Consider the following 19,497-nt stretch of genomic DNA (forward strand, 5'->3'; position numbering starts at 1 on the left):
GACATATACATGGGTACCTTGGTCGTGTAGTGTATCTTGTAGACCAGGCCCATTGCAAGTTGCTGTACTCTGTCGTCTACTCTAAGCCATCCTAGGTTGTCAAAGTGGGCAGGGGTGATCAAAGTCCTTTTAGCTTGGCCCTCAGAGCCCACCACTTCTAAATATTCTATATATTTTTTAAAGTGACATAAAAAACGCCACTGTGCGTGCGTGCACGTGTATGTGTGTGGGGCCTCCACAAGAATCTGGCCCAGGGGCCTCTGAAGTCTTAATCTGGCCTTGCGCTATGCACCTTGCTCCGCCCATTGGTCCAATAGCGAGCAAGACGCGTAGCCAGTATCGAAATATAACGAAGGTTATCCTATAACCCGTTATATGAGTACTGGCAAGCGTCTTGCTTTGCGGCACTGAGGACCCGTCTTTCGAATGAAACTCACTCGGAAGGGTGAAGCACGGCCACGCCTCACGGTTATATGCGTGGCCGGGTAGATGTAGGGTGCATGGTACTTTCAATGTATACAATAAGAATTATACAGTCCAATAGCGAGCAAGACGCTTGCCAGTACTCATAACTAGGGTTATAGGATAAGCTTCATTACAGATCTCCATCACTCTTTCAGAATTTGCCCCAAACGGCACGGCAGCAGCAGGAACAGCTGTACTTGAACTTAAAACGTTTGCAAAAACTAAAACTTGGTGTGACAAAGTATTTTAGGGAAATAAAAAGAAAAACTGGACTTTAGATAATTTTTTTTAACTAAGCCAAAACTATATTATGTAAATAAAAATAAACAAAATATGGTCAAATTTGCCAACATGGCCCACATGAGGCATTGGTGCATGATGTTGATTGACTGAGACATCTACATGACTTGAGTCCTTCACAAAGTGATGTTTGTATTATTACACAATACTATTCTGAAATTCTTAAATATTTCCCCTGAGAAATACCCAACATTAAAAAGACTTATTAAAAGATAAATAATAAGAATAAGGAAACATACAAAACCACTGGTTCTGGATAAGTTAAGCTGTTGGTCCCGCTTTAGAAGCCAAATAAAGTCACACCACCACAAAAGGGTAAAAAAGATGCACTAAAAAGTTTAATTTTTCCAGAGTAATATTCACAAACAACTTTTTTGTTAATACTCAAAAAATTCTGTCAAACGCCACATTTTCTGACCAGTCGCTGCCTGGTGCCATTGACCAACCAATGAATTAGATCATTGTTGCGGCCGTAGTGACATCACAAACGTCTCCATCGAAGAGGAAAAAAACACAAGTAAGACATTGTCATCAATAAACAAAGAGACACGGCTTCCGTTTGGTTTAGAAAAACAAGACAAAAACAACCAAGAAGACAGGGGAGACAGAGAACGAGACAAAGGGAGGGAGAGAGAACAAGAGAGGGAGAGAATGAGGTAGAGGTAAAGAGAGGGGAGAGGGAAAGAGAGACCAACATGTAAAACATTTTTCCCCCATTACAGTTAATCATTTAAAGGCATTTATTTTTTTTATAAACTAATTTACAAATGAGCTCATTTCCTCCTGAAGACTCTTAAATACATCTGCTTCCCGTTTGTAGATCTTTATGGCTGAAACAGCTTCCTGCCAGACATGGTCTCCTCCAGACATTCTGTCACATCACCTAGTCGATAACTAAACATTATAAAGCAAAAACAAAAGAAATAAAGGGGGTATACATCAAATAGCAAAATATTAACTTAGAATAATGGTTATCAATAACATCTCCAAGTCTTCAGAAAAAAAACATTAAAGTAGAAGTTTTGAACAACTTCATATCTTGTTTCAGAAAAAGCATGACTGACATTTGCAAAATCATTCCTTTAATACAAAAATTGTGAAAAAATAAACTTTTGAATAGCTGGCTCTTCTTCCTCCCTCCGTACCTCCTCTCGCTGAGCAGAAGTTATGAGCGGCGACTGAATCTGAATAATAAAACACAGACACCGTTTTTCACCTAGTCACCCTGGAGGCCATCTTACTGTACATCCTGGTGACTATTTAAAATCTTTGTCCAACACGTGTCCTAACGATTCCAGAGGGAGTTTAGCTCCAAAACCCCACACCATTGTGTGACCGTGGCCTCCGATATTGTGCTGTGATTGGCTGAGACACTCCATGCCAGCTTCATCCTCTCTACTGTTGTAGAGCTGTTAGCTAGCTAACGTTACGCTAGCGAGCCTTATTGTCGCTAGTCTTCTACGGCTGGAAATTAGTGAATAATAATCAGACAGCATGTTTGTTAAAATAGCTAACTAGCTACTTCATTGTCTCAACAGATTTATGTTAGGGGCACTAGCGTAACGTTAGCTCCATCATCAGTGCTACTGCAGCCTCTGACTGACAGGAGTATGAAACTTATTATGTTACTTGTAAAACAGGCACAAATACAAAAATTATCATTGAAAGTCTATTATTAGCCTAATGAAATATTTCCGTTCATCAAAAAAGTGGGAATGTTTTCATATTTTGAACAACGTCCTATATTTTGTACTGTCGTAGGCCTAGGAATAATGTAGCTACCTGGGCAACAATGCTAAATTAGCTCCACGGTCAGCCAGGGCTTGACAACCAGTAAAAGCACAAAAACACAAATTATGGATGGAAATTCAGATTATTAGGCTCCTCAAAAATTGTAGTTTGTATAAAAATAAAATAAAAAAACATTTTACAACATAGAGTAATAACCAGCAAGAGATGCTGCTGCATATTTATGCTCCGTCATCTTCTAGGTGGAGAGATCCATAGTTGGCCACTGTGAGGCCACGACATGTAAGCCAATGAAAATGATGGAGGGCAGAGGCTGGAGCTAAATTCCCTTGGGAATCATTTGTCCAAAACAAACTGACTCAAGGAGATAAAATGGAGGGGAGAGAGAAAGAGAGAATAAAGCAGAATGACTACTTCTGAAACACAAATAAAATATTTTACCATCTCAATAAAACTAGTCTTTACCAAAACCACTCCCCCTCCTCTCTCCCTACAAATGACACATAAGCACAGTGATGTCACAAAGCAAAAAATGCCAGTGTTTGATTGGGCGATCGATATACAAATATGAAACAAGTATTTTTCTCGAGAATGGAGAGCGAGAGTGCAAGAGAGTGCGCGAGAGAGAGAGAGAGAAAGTCATTCGTCCATCCGTCAACTGCTTTGTCTTGGTTGCCGGTTTGAATCTCTGTCTATTCTGAAGACTGTATAGTTGGTGGTGTTGTGTATAGTTAGTGTTGTTTTTGGTGGTGTTGTGTATAGTTGGTGTTGTGTATACTATAAATCCTCTAATAGTGACCTGTATTCAATTAAAAACCGACTCTCTATTAATGACCGGGTGCGCTGTTGAAATAAGCAATTATAAGCCGACCTCCTAATACAAGCCAGGTTACTAATATACGCGAACCTCCCCTTACTTCCGCATATGGAACACGGGTTGCGCGCAGCACGTAACACAACAACAGAGCAAGCATGGCTACCGGTACTAAACAGACAAAAGTTTGACGTTAAGTATAAAGAGGAAGTTTTGAGGTATGCGGCGGAGCATTCGGGAGAAAGCCGCAAAGCACTTTAACATTGATTCCAGACAAATCCGATATTGGAAAAAACAAAGGAATGAGCTGAAAGCAGCAGACGGTAAAAGAGCACGCATAACTGGAGGGAGAAAAAAAGTGAGCGAGGAGATGGAGACACTACTTTCTGAGTGGATTTATGCATTGCGCGACAAACACAACCGTGTGTCGCGCAAAATGATACAAAGAAAAGCAATGGAAATCTACCCAACAGTGAGTGATGGAGGCAAGGCGTTTGTGGCCAGTAAAGGTTGGCTGGAGAAGTTTCTACACCGCAATGGCCTGTCGCTGAGACGACGCACCACTATGGCACAGAAAGAGCTGAAGAAATATAGGCCTCTCTCTTATACATGCCTCCTTTCAATAAAAGCCTGGTACCCGCTACAGTTGAAACAAATACAAGCCCGGGTCACTATTAGAGGAATTACGGTAGTTGGTGTTGTGTATAGTTGGTGTTGTGTTTGGTGGTGTTGTGTATAGTTGGTGTTGTGTTTGGTGGTGTTGTGTATAGTTGGTGTTGTGTATAGTTGGTGTTGTGTTTGGTGGTGTTGTGTATAGTTGGTGTTGTGTTTGGTGGTGTTGTGTATAGTTGGTGTTGTGTTTGGTGGTGTTGTGTTTGGTGTTGTGTATAGTTGGTGTTGTGTTTGGTGGTGTTGTGTTTGGTGGTGTTGTGTTTGGTGGTGTTGTGTATAGTTGGTGTTGTGTTTGGTGGTGTTGTGTATAGTTGGTGTTGTGTTTGGTGGTGTTGTGTTTGGTGGTGTTGTGTTTGGTGTTGTGTATAGTTGGTGTTGTGTTTGGTGGTGTTGTGTATAGTTGGTGTTGTGTATAGTTGGTGTTGTATTTGGTGGTGTTGTGTTTGGTGGTGTTGTGTATAGTTGGTGTTGTGTTTGGTGGTGTTGTGTATAGTTGGTGTTGTGTATAGTTGGTGTTGTATTTGGTGGTGTTGTGTTTGGTGGTGTTGTGTATAGTTGGTGTTGTGTTTGGTGGTGTTGTGTATAGTTGGTGTTGTGTTTGGTGGTGTTGTGTATAGTTGTGGTGGTGTTGTGTATAGTTGGTGTTGTGTTTGGTGGTGTTGTGTATAGTTGGTGTTGTGTTTGGTGGTGTTGTGTTTGGTGGTGTTGTGTATAGTTCGTGTTGTGACAGTGTTGACTACTTGAGTCAATGAAGACATGATGTCTTCCGAAGTCTTGAGATCAACCTGCAGGCGTTTAACCAGAAGAACACAGACAGACACTAAGAGACTAAGATGCCCCTCCCCATCCGTTGGGCTTCTTTCTGCCAACAGACGGATGTGATGATGGGAACAGGTTGATGGGAACAGGTTGATGGGAGCGTGTCGATGGGAACGTGTTAGTGGGAACATGCATGTATGAATGAAGAGGAAATCAGAAGCCAAAAGAAAGAAAGGTGAATATAGAAAATGTTTTTACAGAACAATAAGAGGAACAAAAGTGTCTGTGGCAGCGAGGGGTGGAGTCCCAGATGAAGCTGGTGGTGATGGGGTCACATTCCGTTTCAGGGCTGAATAGGAACCGATCGATGGTTCAATTCCAAGTGAATCATAGATAGGGGAAGGTGTGTAAGTCGTGGTCCTCGGGCGGGGAGGGGGGCCGGGGGGTTGGTAGGTTGTAGTGAGTCAAGGTAAAGGTTCTAGTCCCATGTTGAAGCCTTTGGGATGTTTTGTGGTATGCAGGGGTTCAGTTAATTCCCATTCCAACAGACGGAACAGAGAAGGACTCCACCTACTGGTCAGAACGGGCCTTTTTGGGGCCAGCAGGTCTCCTGTGGAGATAAACAGAGTAACATTGTCACATTGCCATCATTCTTTAAGTTAAATACATTTCCTCAGAAATGTCTCTTTAAAGCCCCAGTGAGTGATTGTATAGACTTTGTCAATTAGAGGTATATATATTCACATACATTGTTGAAGTAGGGTGTGAGGATCCTAGAAAATCCTAAGTTGTTACATTTCAACATTAAAATACACCTACATATGTTATTTTAAAGTTATAATGTGTAATGCTGTCAAACAGCGACTTCTATACAAAAGAGCCCCTCTTGGTACTGGGCTTTGGTGTGTTGGTTTGATCTGTAGGTTGGATGTGAGTGGGTATAGAGGAGGTGTTTGATGTGCAGGTTGGATGTTCTGGTCTGTCAGGTGTCAGGTGAGGACTAATGTTGGTACAAGGTAGTTTAGTTAGGGTTAGTAGGGTTAGGTTAGGTAGGGTTAGTATAGTTAGGGTTACTTTAATTAGGATTGGTAGTTAGGGTTAGTTTAGTTGGGGTTAGTATAGTTCGGGTTAGTATAGTTAGTAGGGGTGGAACGGTTCACAAAATCAACGGTTCGGTTCGTATCACGGTTTTGTGGTCACGGACTTCGGTTCGATATACCGGTACGTTTTTTTTTTTTTTATAAATGTAACACTCCAAAAATGTAAACATGCTTCTTATTTATATTAACACTTTAATCGCCATGGGTTAAATTCATAATTTACCATCCCTCGCCAGCTCTATTTGTCTATGGAGAAGTTCCCCTTCTTTGCAGGGCTATAACCTTTTTAATTATATTGCTAAATTGCCATTATTATGGCCCATTCAATGTCCTATATGTATTGTTCAGGGTGTAGCAACGTTAAACTTTTTCATTCACATATTCATACTAAAATATGGTCTAAAGTATAAGTATGTTTTTATCGTTTTCTGCAGCTTTCTTCAGAACGTGATTTATAGTCCCAAATGCATTATATTGATGATCAAATACAGTTTGGTAGGAATCTGTGCGAGATAAAAAATGTCAACTGCACGTACTTCTAGAAGTTTCTACGCATCATCTGATGATGACCGGATGGGCGGGGGATCGTTTATAATTCCGTGGGCAGCGTTAGATGATTCATCCAAAGTGGGTCATATGTTCATCAGATCAGTTAGTATAGAAAACGTTAGAAAATAACGCTGAATCTTACCGTGGCTTCCTCGCGCCGCTGGCAGATGAGCGTGGAACAGATTTTTTTCTATTATGGGATGTAGAAATGCCCGATCCATTTCCAGGTTGTATAATAGTATATACGTCCAAATAACGTTGTTTATTGAGTTAGGGCGAGCAATCTACTATCCAGTGTTTCAAGATGGAGTCGCAGGAGCTATAGCGAGTGGCCGGACCACATATGGATGAGCACTACCGGTTCAAAGGTTAATATCCGGTTGGCGATCTGCCGATCGGCCACCAGATGGCGCTCTTGAACCGCTAGAGAGTTGAGGAGATCAGCAGTGTGTCTCAGGGCTCCGGAAAGGAAATATGATTTCGATGACAGATTTTTGAAATATTGACATCAAAGACGAGTTACGGCGTCTTCGGCAGAATGAGCATGGCTCGGAATGACATGAAAACTCGTTCCCGGCGATCATAGTGTTAAAAACAAATTATAATAATTTACAACGGTTTGCCTTAAATAATGTTTCGCACACAAAGACCGAACTGACTGAAAAATATAGGCTACATTTGTCAAAGTATTAACTTAGTGCACTGCAAACAAACTAAATAATTAAACCTTTCTATTTTTGTGGCCACATTATAGATAAAGGCCATCAACAAAGTATGATTATGTAGTGCAGTGGGCAAGGCGCTCACCACGAATACTGGAGACGCTGGGTTCGCCTGTTCGAGCCCAGCGCTCCACATTGCTTTCAGTTTAGCTGGTCGTCCGTACAACACATTGGCAGTATTAGGGGGTGGGAAACTGATGGGTGGGGATCGGGCGTTGTGGACAGCGACTCCTACAGGTCGGTTGGTGCGCCTGCGCAGTAGAATCAAGAAGAGATGGGGGCGGCGCCCCTCCAAAGCGCAGACCCCTGACGCTGAAAGATTGCGCCGCGCAGGTGAAAAGATGCGACTGCTGTTACCTCGAGTATCGGAGGGGACTCGTGCTATGTATGACTTAGTCCACATTGCAGCCGGCTTGTGGGAGGCAAGAAACAGCGTTCGAGACAGGAGAGGGTTGAATTGGATGATACGAAATTGGGATGGGAGAAAAATAGAAAATTGGAGAAAAAGTGGATAAAAAAAACAAAAACAAAGTATGATTATGCTCAACCAGCACTAGACTTTCTTATCAAAAAGGAAAAGTCACAGAAAAGATTATTAGGGTTTTAAACAAGGACGTTTATGGGGTTTCTTGTATTAATAATAATTTGCACTAAGGAATGTTGTAACTGTTGTTATCAACAAAAAAAAGGAGATGTTACAAGGGAATGGGGAATGTTATATAAACCCCCCCAGTGGTGTGTCGAGTTGGTACGTCCCAGCAGGGACCAGGATGTAAACAAACGCAGTTGACACACACAGCTCTAGTCTCCTGGCTCGTTGTTTTACACAGACAGACACAACCTCTGTTGTCAAGCTTCGTCAATATACCCCCCTTCCCCAAATGGAACTGGTGTCGTGGGGTCACTACGCTGTGAGCGTTTGTTTCCGCGGTTAGCTTGCGGCGAAACATTAGTTAACGTTAGCTCATGGCTAACGTTAGTTAGCTCACGGCTAAAGTTAGTTAGCTCGTGGCTAACGTAACGTTAGCCTAGCTCGAGGCTAACAATTATAACCGAACAATACACCCATGCCCCGAACCGTGGAGGTCGTGCCGAACGGTGTATGGTTTGAATGTGTACCGTTCCACCCCCAATAGTTAGGGTTAGTTTAGTTGGGGTTAGTTTAGTTGGGGTTAGTTTAGTTAGGGTTCTTACGTTTCAGGTGAGGCTCCTGGTCTCTTGACAGTTGGTTTGGCTGCATCTTTACCAGTTTCTACAACAGAGAAACAACAGTTATTAGAAGAGAGCAGGGAACCTCAGGACAGTGTTCTTCAGCTGCTCAATTCAACCTTCAACTTCCAATGTCAAGTCATTCAAATTTAAAGCTCTGGACCTAGTAGAGTGAGCCCTGCTCACCTTGGAGCCACCTGACTTGTGTGGCAGGGCCGTAGCCCTTCTCATTGCGGGCGGCAATGCGGAAGATGATGGCGGGCTTGGTGGTGTAGTCGATGTGGGCGTTGGATAGACTGGAGCTCTGAACCAGGCAGGAAGGGGTGGGGCCACAGAACACCCTCATAAAGGCTAGCTGGGCAGGGGTGGAGCCTGCTGCCTTTTGGCTGTCTGAAGTCTGAGTAGACTGGATGGCAAGGTAGACTGAATACTCAATGATCCTCCCAGACGTCACAGACGGAGCCTCCCAGGTCAACTGGGCTCCCTCAGGGTTCTAGCAGACAGACACAGACAGACAGACAGATGCCATTTAGAATCTTTATTGCTCTACAATACATTAGGTGGATTGTATCTTGCTGATATTGTTAGCGCAGGACTAGAACTGCTAGTTATTTATTATGAAAATAATTAAACAGACCTTGCTGATCTTGATGGCACAGGGCGCGCCGGGGAAGCCAGGCAGGCAGGTTTTGAAGGCTGACACTTCAGAGAACACTCCACGCCCACAGGTGTTGATGCCGCCCACACGGAACTTATAGGCCGTACCAGGCTGCAATTCCATCTTCTTCATCTGAGAATAGTCTGGCATCACGCCACTGTCGTCCTGGTAACGGTAAGATAACATAACATCACACCACAGTCATCCTGGTAACAGAAAAATAACATCACACCAATGTCATCCTGGTAACTATAAAATAACATCACACCAATGTCATCCTGGTAACTATAAAATAACATCACACCAATGTCATCCTGGTAACTATAAAATAACATCACACCAATGTCGTCCTGGTAACTATAAAATAACATCACACCAATGTCGTCCTGGTAACTATAAAATAACATCACACCAATGTCGTCCTGGTAACAATAAAATAACATCACACCATTGTTGTCCTGGTAACAGTAACATAACATCACGCCACTGTCGTCCTGGTAACAATAAAATAACATCACGCCACTGTCGTCCTGGTAACAATAAAATAACATCACGCCATTGTTGTCCTGGTAACAGTAACATAACATCATGCCACTGTCATCCTGGTAACAATAAAATAACATCACGCCACTGTCGTCGTGGTAACAGAAAAATAACATCATGCCACTGTCGTCGTGGTAACAGAAAAATAACATCACGCCGCTGCCATCCATGTAACAATAAAATAACAACCTGTAACTCTGCATCACACCACTGTTTTATAGATTAATACCAGTCTATAGATTAATACTAGCCAATAAACAAAACATAAACCTGCAGCAACTCCATGGTCTTCATCTGATTGCTCTAGAGTTATAGTTAGGGTTGGGGTTAGGTTTAAGGTTGTTAAGTACTGGATACTTACATCAACAACGTTATCATGATGGGGTACATAGTAGTTTGTCACCACCATGTTGGTCACCTTGACGATGCCAACATCATACCAATGATTCTCCTTCTTTATCTGTGTCTTCAACACAGCAGGAGGCACACCCTGCTTCTAGAAGGAGAGAAAAAGAGAGGTTTAGAGGAGGGAGGGAGAGAGAGAGAGACAAGGAGGGAGACGTATTTTTAAACTATAGCAGCAGGGCCAGATAAAACCAACATCCCAGGACACTACGAGGATTTAGGATGTTAACCTGAGACCAAGACAGAGTGCAATCCAGCATCACTCCAACGAGTTTAGTACTTTCAACTTGTTGAACTGCCGAATTACACAAGTTTAAATGAAGCTTTGGATTTGTAGATAACCTGTGCCTTGTTCCCAGCACAATACATTTAGTCTTGGAGATGTTGAGGACAAGTCTATTACATACTACCCAGTCATGCACAACTTTAAGTTCTCTGCTCAAAACTTCATTAAGTACATTGCAACTAGAGCTCTAAGGACCAGTCTGTGTCCTAACTAAAGCTCAAGGACCAGCCTAACTAGAGTTCTAAAGACAAGTCTTTGTCCTAACTAGAGCTCAAAGGACCATTCTATGTCCTAACTAGAGTTCTAAAGACAAGTCGTTGTCCTAACTAGAGTTCTAAGGACAAGTCTGTGTCCAAACTAGAGTTCTAAAGACAAGTCTGTGTACTAACTAGAGCTCTAAGGACCGGTCTGTGTCCTAACTAGAGCTCTAAAGAGCGTTACGAAATGCAGTTTTCTACTTTTACAAAAATAGCACATAATTTATCCATTTCATTCCTGTACATATCCCAAAAGGTATATCGTTCAAATAACTATGCCTTTATTGATTAGTCATAACTTTCCAAAAATTGGTCATTGGAGAAATGGATGATTTTTCACTGGTGGAAATTAGAAGCTGACATCTAGCTCTTCAGCCCTGTGTTCTACAGCCTGTGACAACTCCTCTCCAATTTTTTTTCCGAAGGTCAGCCCTAATTGCCAGTTACCCAGGTGGGGTATCTCCCGGGCCTTTCTGTGTGGAGTTTGCATGTTCTCCCCGTGCCCGCAAGGGTTTCCCCTCCCAATAAGATAAACCCAATGGAAAAACATGCACAACAGATCGCTAACGCTGTCGCAGCCATGATGAAGACGGACAGGAGCACTTGTCTGCTCCCGGCTGCCATTGGGGGGAAGGACGACGGGATGGGAAGTGCAGAGAACATTTCATCAGCGACTCAGTGCATGTGTGTGTTCCTGTGGGTCGCCCATCGCATGTGTGCGTGTTAAATCTGCATGACAAATAAAAGACTTCTTCTAAAAAGACTCAACATGCCACTCACCCCGGCGACAGACCCGATGCCATTAGCCACCTCTGCCAGCGTGGCGGCAGCCTGCATCTTAGCCGGACTGGCTACGACAGACAGTGTCTGTGCCGGGCCGAAAGTGCTGGCTAGCCGAGCCACAGCGCTGGTTACTGCCGCAGACGCCAGCTCATGGCCGCTACTCTCTGCCGACGGGTCGTTTAGACTGTCCGCAGGCGCCAGGCCCTCTGGAAGACAAAGGACATCAACAAGATGTTAGTTACACTTTGACTTCACATGCTGAACTTTAAGAAACACCATGGTTCAAATCACGTGTTCACACGGTCAAGATGTTCTCAAGAGAGCCCTAACCCTAACCCAAACCACAGCAGGCAGAATAATAATTTGTGGGGTTATATCCATTACAGCTTGAGACTATGTATGATTATTTTTGTGTTCTAATTTACCACCAAAGTAAACAAACATGAAGACAAATATTTGTAGCTACAGATGTACCAATATGTTTCTGACGTTGATGACAAAAATGGGTGTGATGAGGCTCTGGCTTTATATGCACCATGCTAACAGTGATGCACCGTGTTAACAGTAGATGCACTGCTTTACCTGTAGGGAGAGCTGAAGATGGTTCCGACTGGTTTTGGTTGCTTTACCTGTAGGGAGAGCTGAGACCGATTCTGACTGGTTCTGGTTGGCCTGGTTCTGGGCCTCCTGGAGCTGCTGCTGATGCTGCACCAACGCCGCCAGCTCCTGCTGGGTCAGAACAATAGGAATGGTAACAGCCTGGTCCATTGAACCCGACTCCCCCTCACCTGCAGGGAGATGGACAGACACATAGAACACATGGTAGAGCTGACCTACACGTCCGAACTAAAACACTGGTCTCATCTACAAGGACAGTAGGAAACAAGTAGTAAAGTTAGGGTTAAGGTTAGGTAGTAGGGTTAGGGTTATGGTTAGTTAGTGTTATATCTTACTCATCACAGCGTGCTGAGCAGCTTGTAATACAGCCTGGATCGCTAAGGCCTGAGCTTCCTCTGAGGCGGCCTGCTGGGCTGCCTCCTCTGCTGCGGCAGTAACTGCCAGCTCCTCAGGGGTTAAACCAGTAGGCACGGAGATGACCCCTTGACCTCCATCGCCTTCTGACGACATGAGCTCATGGGGAAGGCTGCTGCCACCAGTGTCCATCTGAGAGAGAAAGAAAGATGGAAAGCATTAGGAATGCACTCATACCACTTTCTCACTGCTGAGTCTGAGTCCTAAACGTGAAGCACTGATCCATTCATTTAACTGAACACTAAGAATCCCAGGGTTTACCTGCTGCACCTGACCTGCTACTAAACCTTATAGAGAAGCAGAGCTGGGGTGTGTGCTGTACCTGTTGTGCCTGACTAGGTTGCGTGTCCATCGCCTCTACATGCATCTGCAACATGGTGGTTGCTGTCGAGGACATCACAGTCTCTGATTGGCTGTCTGTCCGCATAGGCTCCTCCTCTCCCGTCATTGTGGCGATAGCTTCAGAAGACTCCCCAACCATAGATGAGATTTCCTGGGAGGAATATAAAAAAATTAGTGCTCCATCGGTAGAAGATCAACTATAGTAGGGTGTCTAAGGATGAACTGGAGGTGGTAGGGTGGGGTGTCTCAAGATGAACTGGAGGTGGTAGGGTGGGGTGTCTCAAGATGAACTGGAGGTGGTAGGGTGGGGTGTCTCAAGATGAACTGGAGGTGGTAGGGTGGGGTGTCTCAAGATGAACTGGAGGTGGTAGGGTGGGGTGTCTCAAGATGAACTGGAGGTGGTAGGGTGGGGTGTCTCAAGATGAACTGGAGGTGGTAGGGTGGGGTGTCTGGAGATGAACGAGGTGGTAGGGTGGGGTGTCTGGAGATGAACTGGAGGTGGTAGGGTGGGGTGTCTGGAGATGAACGAGGTGGTAGGGTGGGGTGTCTGGAGATGAACCGGAGGTGGTAGGGTGGGGTGTCTGGAGATGAACTGGAGGTGGTAGGGTGGGGTGTCTGGAGATGAACCGGAGGTGGTAGGGTGGGGTGTCTGGAGATTAACCGGAGGTGGTAGGGTGGGGTGTCTGGAGATTAACTGGAGGTGGTAGGGTGGGGTGTCTCAAGATGAACTGGAGGCGGTATGGTGGGGTGTCTGGGAACTTGCATCTAAAGATGATAATTTGTTTAGCAGTACAATATAAAATACATATCCAGATATCAGTAGGCCCAATGTTGCTATGTTGTAGGCCGCCCTAACCCTAACCCTAACCCTAACCCTAACCCAAACCCTAACCCTAACCTGCTGGGCCTACAATGTAAAAAACTATTTTAGGTAGAAGTTATTTTAAAGGGGACATGCATTATAAATGTCTTTTTTCAGTGTCTAGCATTGTATTATAGTAATAGGAGTTAGTATCAATGCGTCTGTGTCTCTAAATACCATATTGGCGGATTGCCGTCATTCAGGTCATTCATTTCCTGCTCCATTTAATCAGGTCGTTCTGATTTGACTCGCATCGTGACGTCACGTGGCGAGGATGGAGCGGATAGTGATCCGATTGGCTCTGTGGTTGTAGCGCACCAAACGGGGTTTGACAGAGAGTGAGCGAGAGAGGGAGAAACAGATACACCCTCGCGACAGAACACACATGCGCGTCGCGCTGTCGTCTCTCGGTCTGTCTCTCTCTCTCTCCCTCTCTATCTCTCTCGATTCGGGAGCATAACTAACGCCCCGTCTATAGCGCACAGTGGAAGACTTCCTCAAACGGGAGAGGGAGAGAGAAAGAGAAGGGGACCTACGTATCTCACACACGCAGCTGTGTTTACACACTGCTCCGTGTCTCTCTCTCTCTGTCTGCCACTCGCAGACTGTGTGCATGACTGTCACTGAAAGTGCTTATGGGCGGAGCCCAGCCAATAACAGGCTGAAATCCTGAGGCTGGAAAATGATGCTTTTGAGTACTCCATTAGAAATATAAAACAATGATTTTTTTTTTTAAATAAACCTTACAGATGTCTTCCATAGACTCAGGAATTGTGTAAAGTTGCCCAAATAGTGCTAGGAATAGCAATGCATGTCCACTCTAAATAAATACAATCAATACATTTTATAAAATCAATAAATACATTTATTTCAATTAGTAGAAGTATTAGACAATAGCTTTTAGTTGATGACTTCCCTAGTGTGTGTGTGTGTGTGTGTGTGTGTGTGGTAAGCCCTTACTGGTATGGAGGGCCCAGGGGTCGGTGTGGCCTGTGTCACTGTTGTAACAGCTCTACTCTGATTGGATGTGGTGGTGGAGGAGGCAGGGTCTGAGGAGGAAGTAGCGTCTGTAGAGGTGCTGTCTCCCTGTGAGCCCTCGTCGCCCTGCTGGGCTGGTGGGTACATTACAACAACAATCATATATCACATCACAACAACATGACATCACATGACCAGAACAAACAGGCTCAGAGACAGTTTCTTCCCCAGAGCCAGCACCACCCAGAACTCTAACATGCACTAATAATTCAAACCTCCCACACTGTGCAACATCCTGATGTGCAATATCCACAGTGCAATACCCACCCACTACCGTCTGACACGGATTGTTATTTGTGTATTTTTATTCTGTATATTGTTGTTATATTGTACAGGACTGTAACATTGTCTTATTGTATAGTTAATGTTTCTGTATAGTACTTTATGTTTCTCTTTTATTACTTGTGTGATTTTATTACTGCACCTTAACACTTTGGATGCCAAAAACGTAAAAAGTCGTTATTGGGCGCCGACGGTTGAGTCCCAAAAACGTAAAAAGTCGTTTTTGGATCGTTTTTGCTTTTTTTTTTTAAGATATTTTTATTCATTATTCATCCAGGGATCTTGGTGTTACCATAGGGAATTAGTCTGAGATCGCCAAAGTGCAATACCAGCCGCATCCAGCTAGACGGCGGTATCAAGCACCCTTTAAAACTTGTATCTTGGCCTGTGTAACGGCCAAATGTTTGAACAAGCTGACTCTAGAGCTATGTGGCAGGGGCTCAAAACGATGACAGACTACAAAGGCGCCTCCCTCAAACTGAACAGTGACATCTCCTTAGCAAATGACCTCAATACCTTCTATGCGAGGTTTGATGCTGGTAATAACAACACCAGCTCACAAGCCTCGGCAATGGGGGGGGGGGGGGTCGGCTGCTGATGGAGGCGCAGTGTTCAGGGTAACAGAGCATGAGGTGAGGCGGACCTTTAAAAAAGTGAATATCAGGAAGGCAGCAGGTCCAGACGGCATCCCCGGCCGCGTCCTAAAAGTCTGTGCCGACCAACTGGCCCCAGTATTCACTGACATATTTAACCTGTCCTTAGAACAGGCTGTCATCCCCACCTGCCTGAAGAAGTCCACTATTATCCCTGTACCCAAAAAATCCAAGCCTGCTTGCCTCAACGACTACCGCCCTGTAGCTCTCACCTCCATAGCCATGAAGTGCTTCGAGAAGCTAGTAAAGGGCTACATCTGCTCCTCCCTCCCCATCAACATGGACCCCCTGCAATTTGCATACCGCCCCAACAGGTCCACGGAGGACGCCATATCCCATGTGCTGCACACAGCAGCATCACACCTGGACAAGAGGCAGGGGAACTATGTGAGAATGCTATTCATCGACTACAGCTCGGCATTCAATACCATAGTCCCCTCCATACTCATAGCCAAGCTCAGGGACCTGGGCTTGGGCTATGACCTCTGCCAGTGGGTCTTGGACTTCCTGACTGGCAGACCCCAGGTGGTGAGAGCAGGCAACTGCACCTCCTCATCCATCACCCTCAACATAGGGGCCCCCCAGGGCTGTGTTCTGAGTCCCCTCCTCTACTCCCTGTACACACACGACTGTGTGGCTCAGCGGAGTAGCAATACAATCGTCAAATTTGCTGACGACACAGTGGTGGTGGGCCTGATCTCTGCCAACGACGAGAGGGCCTACCTGGAAGAGGTCAAGGTCCTGGCGGGATGGTGCCAGGAAAACAGCCTCTCCCTGAACGTCAGCAAAACAAAGGAGATGATTGTGGACTTCAGGAGGTCGGGGGTCAAGGACTACAGCCCCCTCAGCATCGACGGGGCACCGGTTGAGAGAGTGAACAGTTTCAAGTACCTCGGAGCCCACATATCCGAGGACTTGACATGGACCACACACATTGACAGTGTTGTGAAGAAGGCACGACAACGCCTCTACTTCCTCAGGCGCCTAAGGAAGTTCCAAGTCAGCCAGAAGATCCTTAAGAACTTCTACTCATGTACAATAGAGAGCATCTTGACCGGCAACATCACCTCCTGGTTTGGGAATAGCACTGCACAAGACCAAAGCAGACTACAAAGAGTGACACGTTCAGCCGAACGCACAATTGGAGGGGGGCTCCCCACCCTCCAGAACATTTACTACAAGCGTTGCAAGGGCAAGGCTAAGAGAATCATTAAAGACTCCAGTCACCCGAACAACTGCCTCTTTGAACTGCTGCCGTCAGGCAAGCGATACAGGAGTCTCAAGGCGAGCACAGAAAGACTCAGAAGAAGCTTCTATCCCCAGGCCATCAGGCTGCTAAACGAACAATGAATGAACACTACACAACAACAACCACCAAACGCACATAGCACACACATCCACACGCACACACTCACTTTAAACAAACACACTGTAGCACCCACTCCACACACTTATAGCACACACCCACTTTAAACAAACACACTGTAGCACCCACTCCCCACACTTTATATTTATGGATGAAGGATTGCACTACAACTCGTACACCTTACTGTAAATTGTACCTAAAATTGTACCTCATCCCATTTCTGCTTTGCACTAGATAGTACTGTACATTAGTACACTGCATAGTATTGTGTATTGTATATTATATGGTAACTCAGAACATTGTACATATGTCTATACCGAACACTGTGACCTCATTTTCTTCTTCTAAATTCATGCTATATTATGTTATTATGTTATTTGATACTATCTTGTCTAGCACAGTCTCTGGAGCGTAACAGTAAGAAGCATTTTGTATGAAAGTATTCTGTACTTCTGTATGACAACTATTAAAGAACTTGAACTTGAAATGTCTCCGGGCTCACTTTTCTTTGTCGGGCGGGCGGAGCGATTATAACGATCGGATTGAGAAGAAATGCTCCCGATGCATGATGTGTGGTGGATTATGTTGGCGACACGATGGACACCAATACTTGGAATTGCCATCAGATAATTGGAATATTCTTTTTGGGGTACATCCTAGTGAAGGTAAGGACTATATGATATCAATCCTGCGTTGTCTTGACCTCGATCGCAACGTGTGGGTGTAAAGGGCTGACCTTTGATTTATTTTTTGGCATTCGAAGCTTCGGGGCCGAGATTCGATTTTAATTCATATTTAATTGTAATTTATAAAAAAAAATATATATATATTATGTTGTGGGACTTGTACAGCACTTTGTTCAACTTTGTCAGTGCTGTAAAATGTTAACCTTTTAAAATCTTAGACAAACGAAACACTTTGCTTTCATGAAATATTGTAAGCCGTCATTTGAGGCTTTATAAAAGCAGCACAAGGAACACAAATGTGTCAGTGCCGAGTCCGACCTCATCTTAAATAACAAACAGCATTGCTTGTTGTAGTTAACTCATTGGGGGCCAACAGCGCCCTCTGCTGATGGCCCTTCGGTGCCAGTGCTTTATCCAATGTAGGATAGGACTTATTTGCGAGTGCTTAAAACATATCAAATATAATAGCAATAGATCTAAATAACAGTGATCGTCAATGAGTTGCTTCCAGTCAACATGCACGAAACAGATAATTTTTTCATACATTTCCATTTTATACCGTGATGAATATCAATATATTTCTAGAGCGTTCCATCTCATCTCAATAAATTCCAGCAAATCGAGCTTAAATGTATTTCCTTAGAAATCGTGCCATTTGTCGCTTGATTTATGAATCGTTCTAATTTATTTTATCTACTTTTTTCTCCCATTTTCTATTTTTCTCCCATCCCAATTTCGTATCGTCCAATTCTACCCTCCCCTGTCTCGAACGCTGTTAGGCCATGCCTCCCACAAGCCGGCTGCAATGTGGATGAAGCCTTACATCACGTGTCCCCTCCGGTACTCGAGGAAGCAGCCGTCGTATCTTTTCACCTGCACAGCGCGATCTCTCAGCGGCGGGGGTCTGCGTAGGAGGGACACGCCGCCCCCGTCGCTTCCTGATTCTGCTACGCAGGCGCACCAACCGACCTGTAGGAGTCGCTGTCCACAACGTCCGATCCCCACCCATCAGCTTTCCCACCCCTAACACTGCCAATTGTGTTAGTATGAACGACTAGCCAAGCTGATAGCAATGCGGAGAGCTGGGCTCGAACCCAGCGTCTCCTGCATTGGTGGCGAGCGCCTTGCCCACTACAACACCTAGCCGCCCCATTTATGAATCGTTTTCAAATAAACGCTAGATTATCGATATTATATGTGTCCTCATGCACGAAGAGAAGCGGGGTCTGAAAAATCGCTTCTCCGTACTTTGGTTGGCGCGAACCTCACACACACCGATGGCGGTGAAAGGAACATCTGATTAACCCACGATTCGTAACATAAAGTTCTTACCTCACATCTGATGTCCTGCAAAAAGATTAATCCAATTCCTGATCGCCATTCCAAATATTGATCGCGTTTATTCATCCAATGTTATATATCCAAAACACATAATCCATGCTGCTCTGAGTGTCCCCAGTCCATCTGTTATAACGATACTGCATGCCCGAGAAGGAAAACCTGGACCGGACTTCTTAGATTGATGCACAGCCCCAGCCAGAGGGATTCCAATGATGTGCAATACCATCCGGGAGACGATAGGCGGCGGTATGTGCCCTTTGCGAGCTCAGACCCATTCCCAATGATAACGTCAGGCTGGATGGATGAAAAATTAATGGATATAGCGAATAAAATAAATATCGATTAAAACCAGAGATTTCTCTGGTTTGGCGCCCAGAGCATGGCGAGTTAACCCGGACTATCTCGGGTTTGGCCTCCAAAGTGTTAACAAAAAGAGGCAGAGTTGATTTTGCAACAACATTTATTATTATTATTTTAAATATATATATATTTTTTTTTATATATTCGAATTTTATTTTCGCATTCGAATCCCATGCCGATCGAACGAAGCTTCGAAGCTTAGAAGTATTTAAGACAGCCCTATATCACATTAACACATTCCCGATTTTAATATCCTATTCAATG

The 19,497-nt window shown here is 44.4% G+C and overlaps 1 protein-coding gene across 2 annotated transcripts in view; it reads right to left on the reverse strand.

Moving 5' to 3' along the window:
• Positions 1 to 1,081: 1,081 nt before the first annotated feature.
• Positions 1,082 to 19,497, reverse strand: part of hcfc1b (host cell factor C1b) — a 129,346-nt gene continuing 110,930 nt past the window's right edge. The window contains exons 22-31 of one of the 2 annotated variants that reach the window (XM_084333989.1): positions 14,468 to 14,619; positions 12,626 to 12,796; positions 12,225 to 12,435; positions 11,901 to 12,059; positions 11,269 to 11,477; positions 9,902 to 10,036; positions 8,977 to 9,162; positions 8,526 to 8,832; positions 8,325 to 8,382; positions 1,082 to 5,369 (exon numbers count right to left, since the gene is read on the reverse strand). In XM_084333989.1, the coding sequence (XP_084190115.1) occupies positions 5,330 to 5,369; positions 8,325 to 8,382; positions 8,526 to 8,832; positions 8,977 to 9,162; positions 9,902 to 10,036; positions 11,269 to 11,477; positions 11,901 to 12,059; positions 12,225 to 12,435; positions 12,626 to 12,796; positions 14,468 to 14,619 (1,628 nt within the window). In that variant the 3' untranslated portion in view covers positions 1,082 to 5,329. The remainder of the gene's footprint in view (positions 5,370 to 8,324; positions 8,383 to 8,525; positions 8,833 to 8,976; positions 9,163 to 9,901; positions 10,037 to 11,268; positions 11,478 to 11,900; positions 12,060 to 12,224; positions 12,436 to 12,625; positions 12,797 to 14,467; positions 14,620 to 19,497) is intronic. The other variant, XM_084333990.1, reaches the window with a different exon arrangement.

Source organism: Notolepis coatsorum (genome assembly GCF_963971535.1).
Source record: "Notolepis coatsorum genome assembly, chromosome: 17".
NCBI lineage: Eukaryota > Metazoa > Chordata > Actinopteri > Aulopiformes > Paralepididae > Notolepis > Notolepis coatsorum.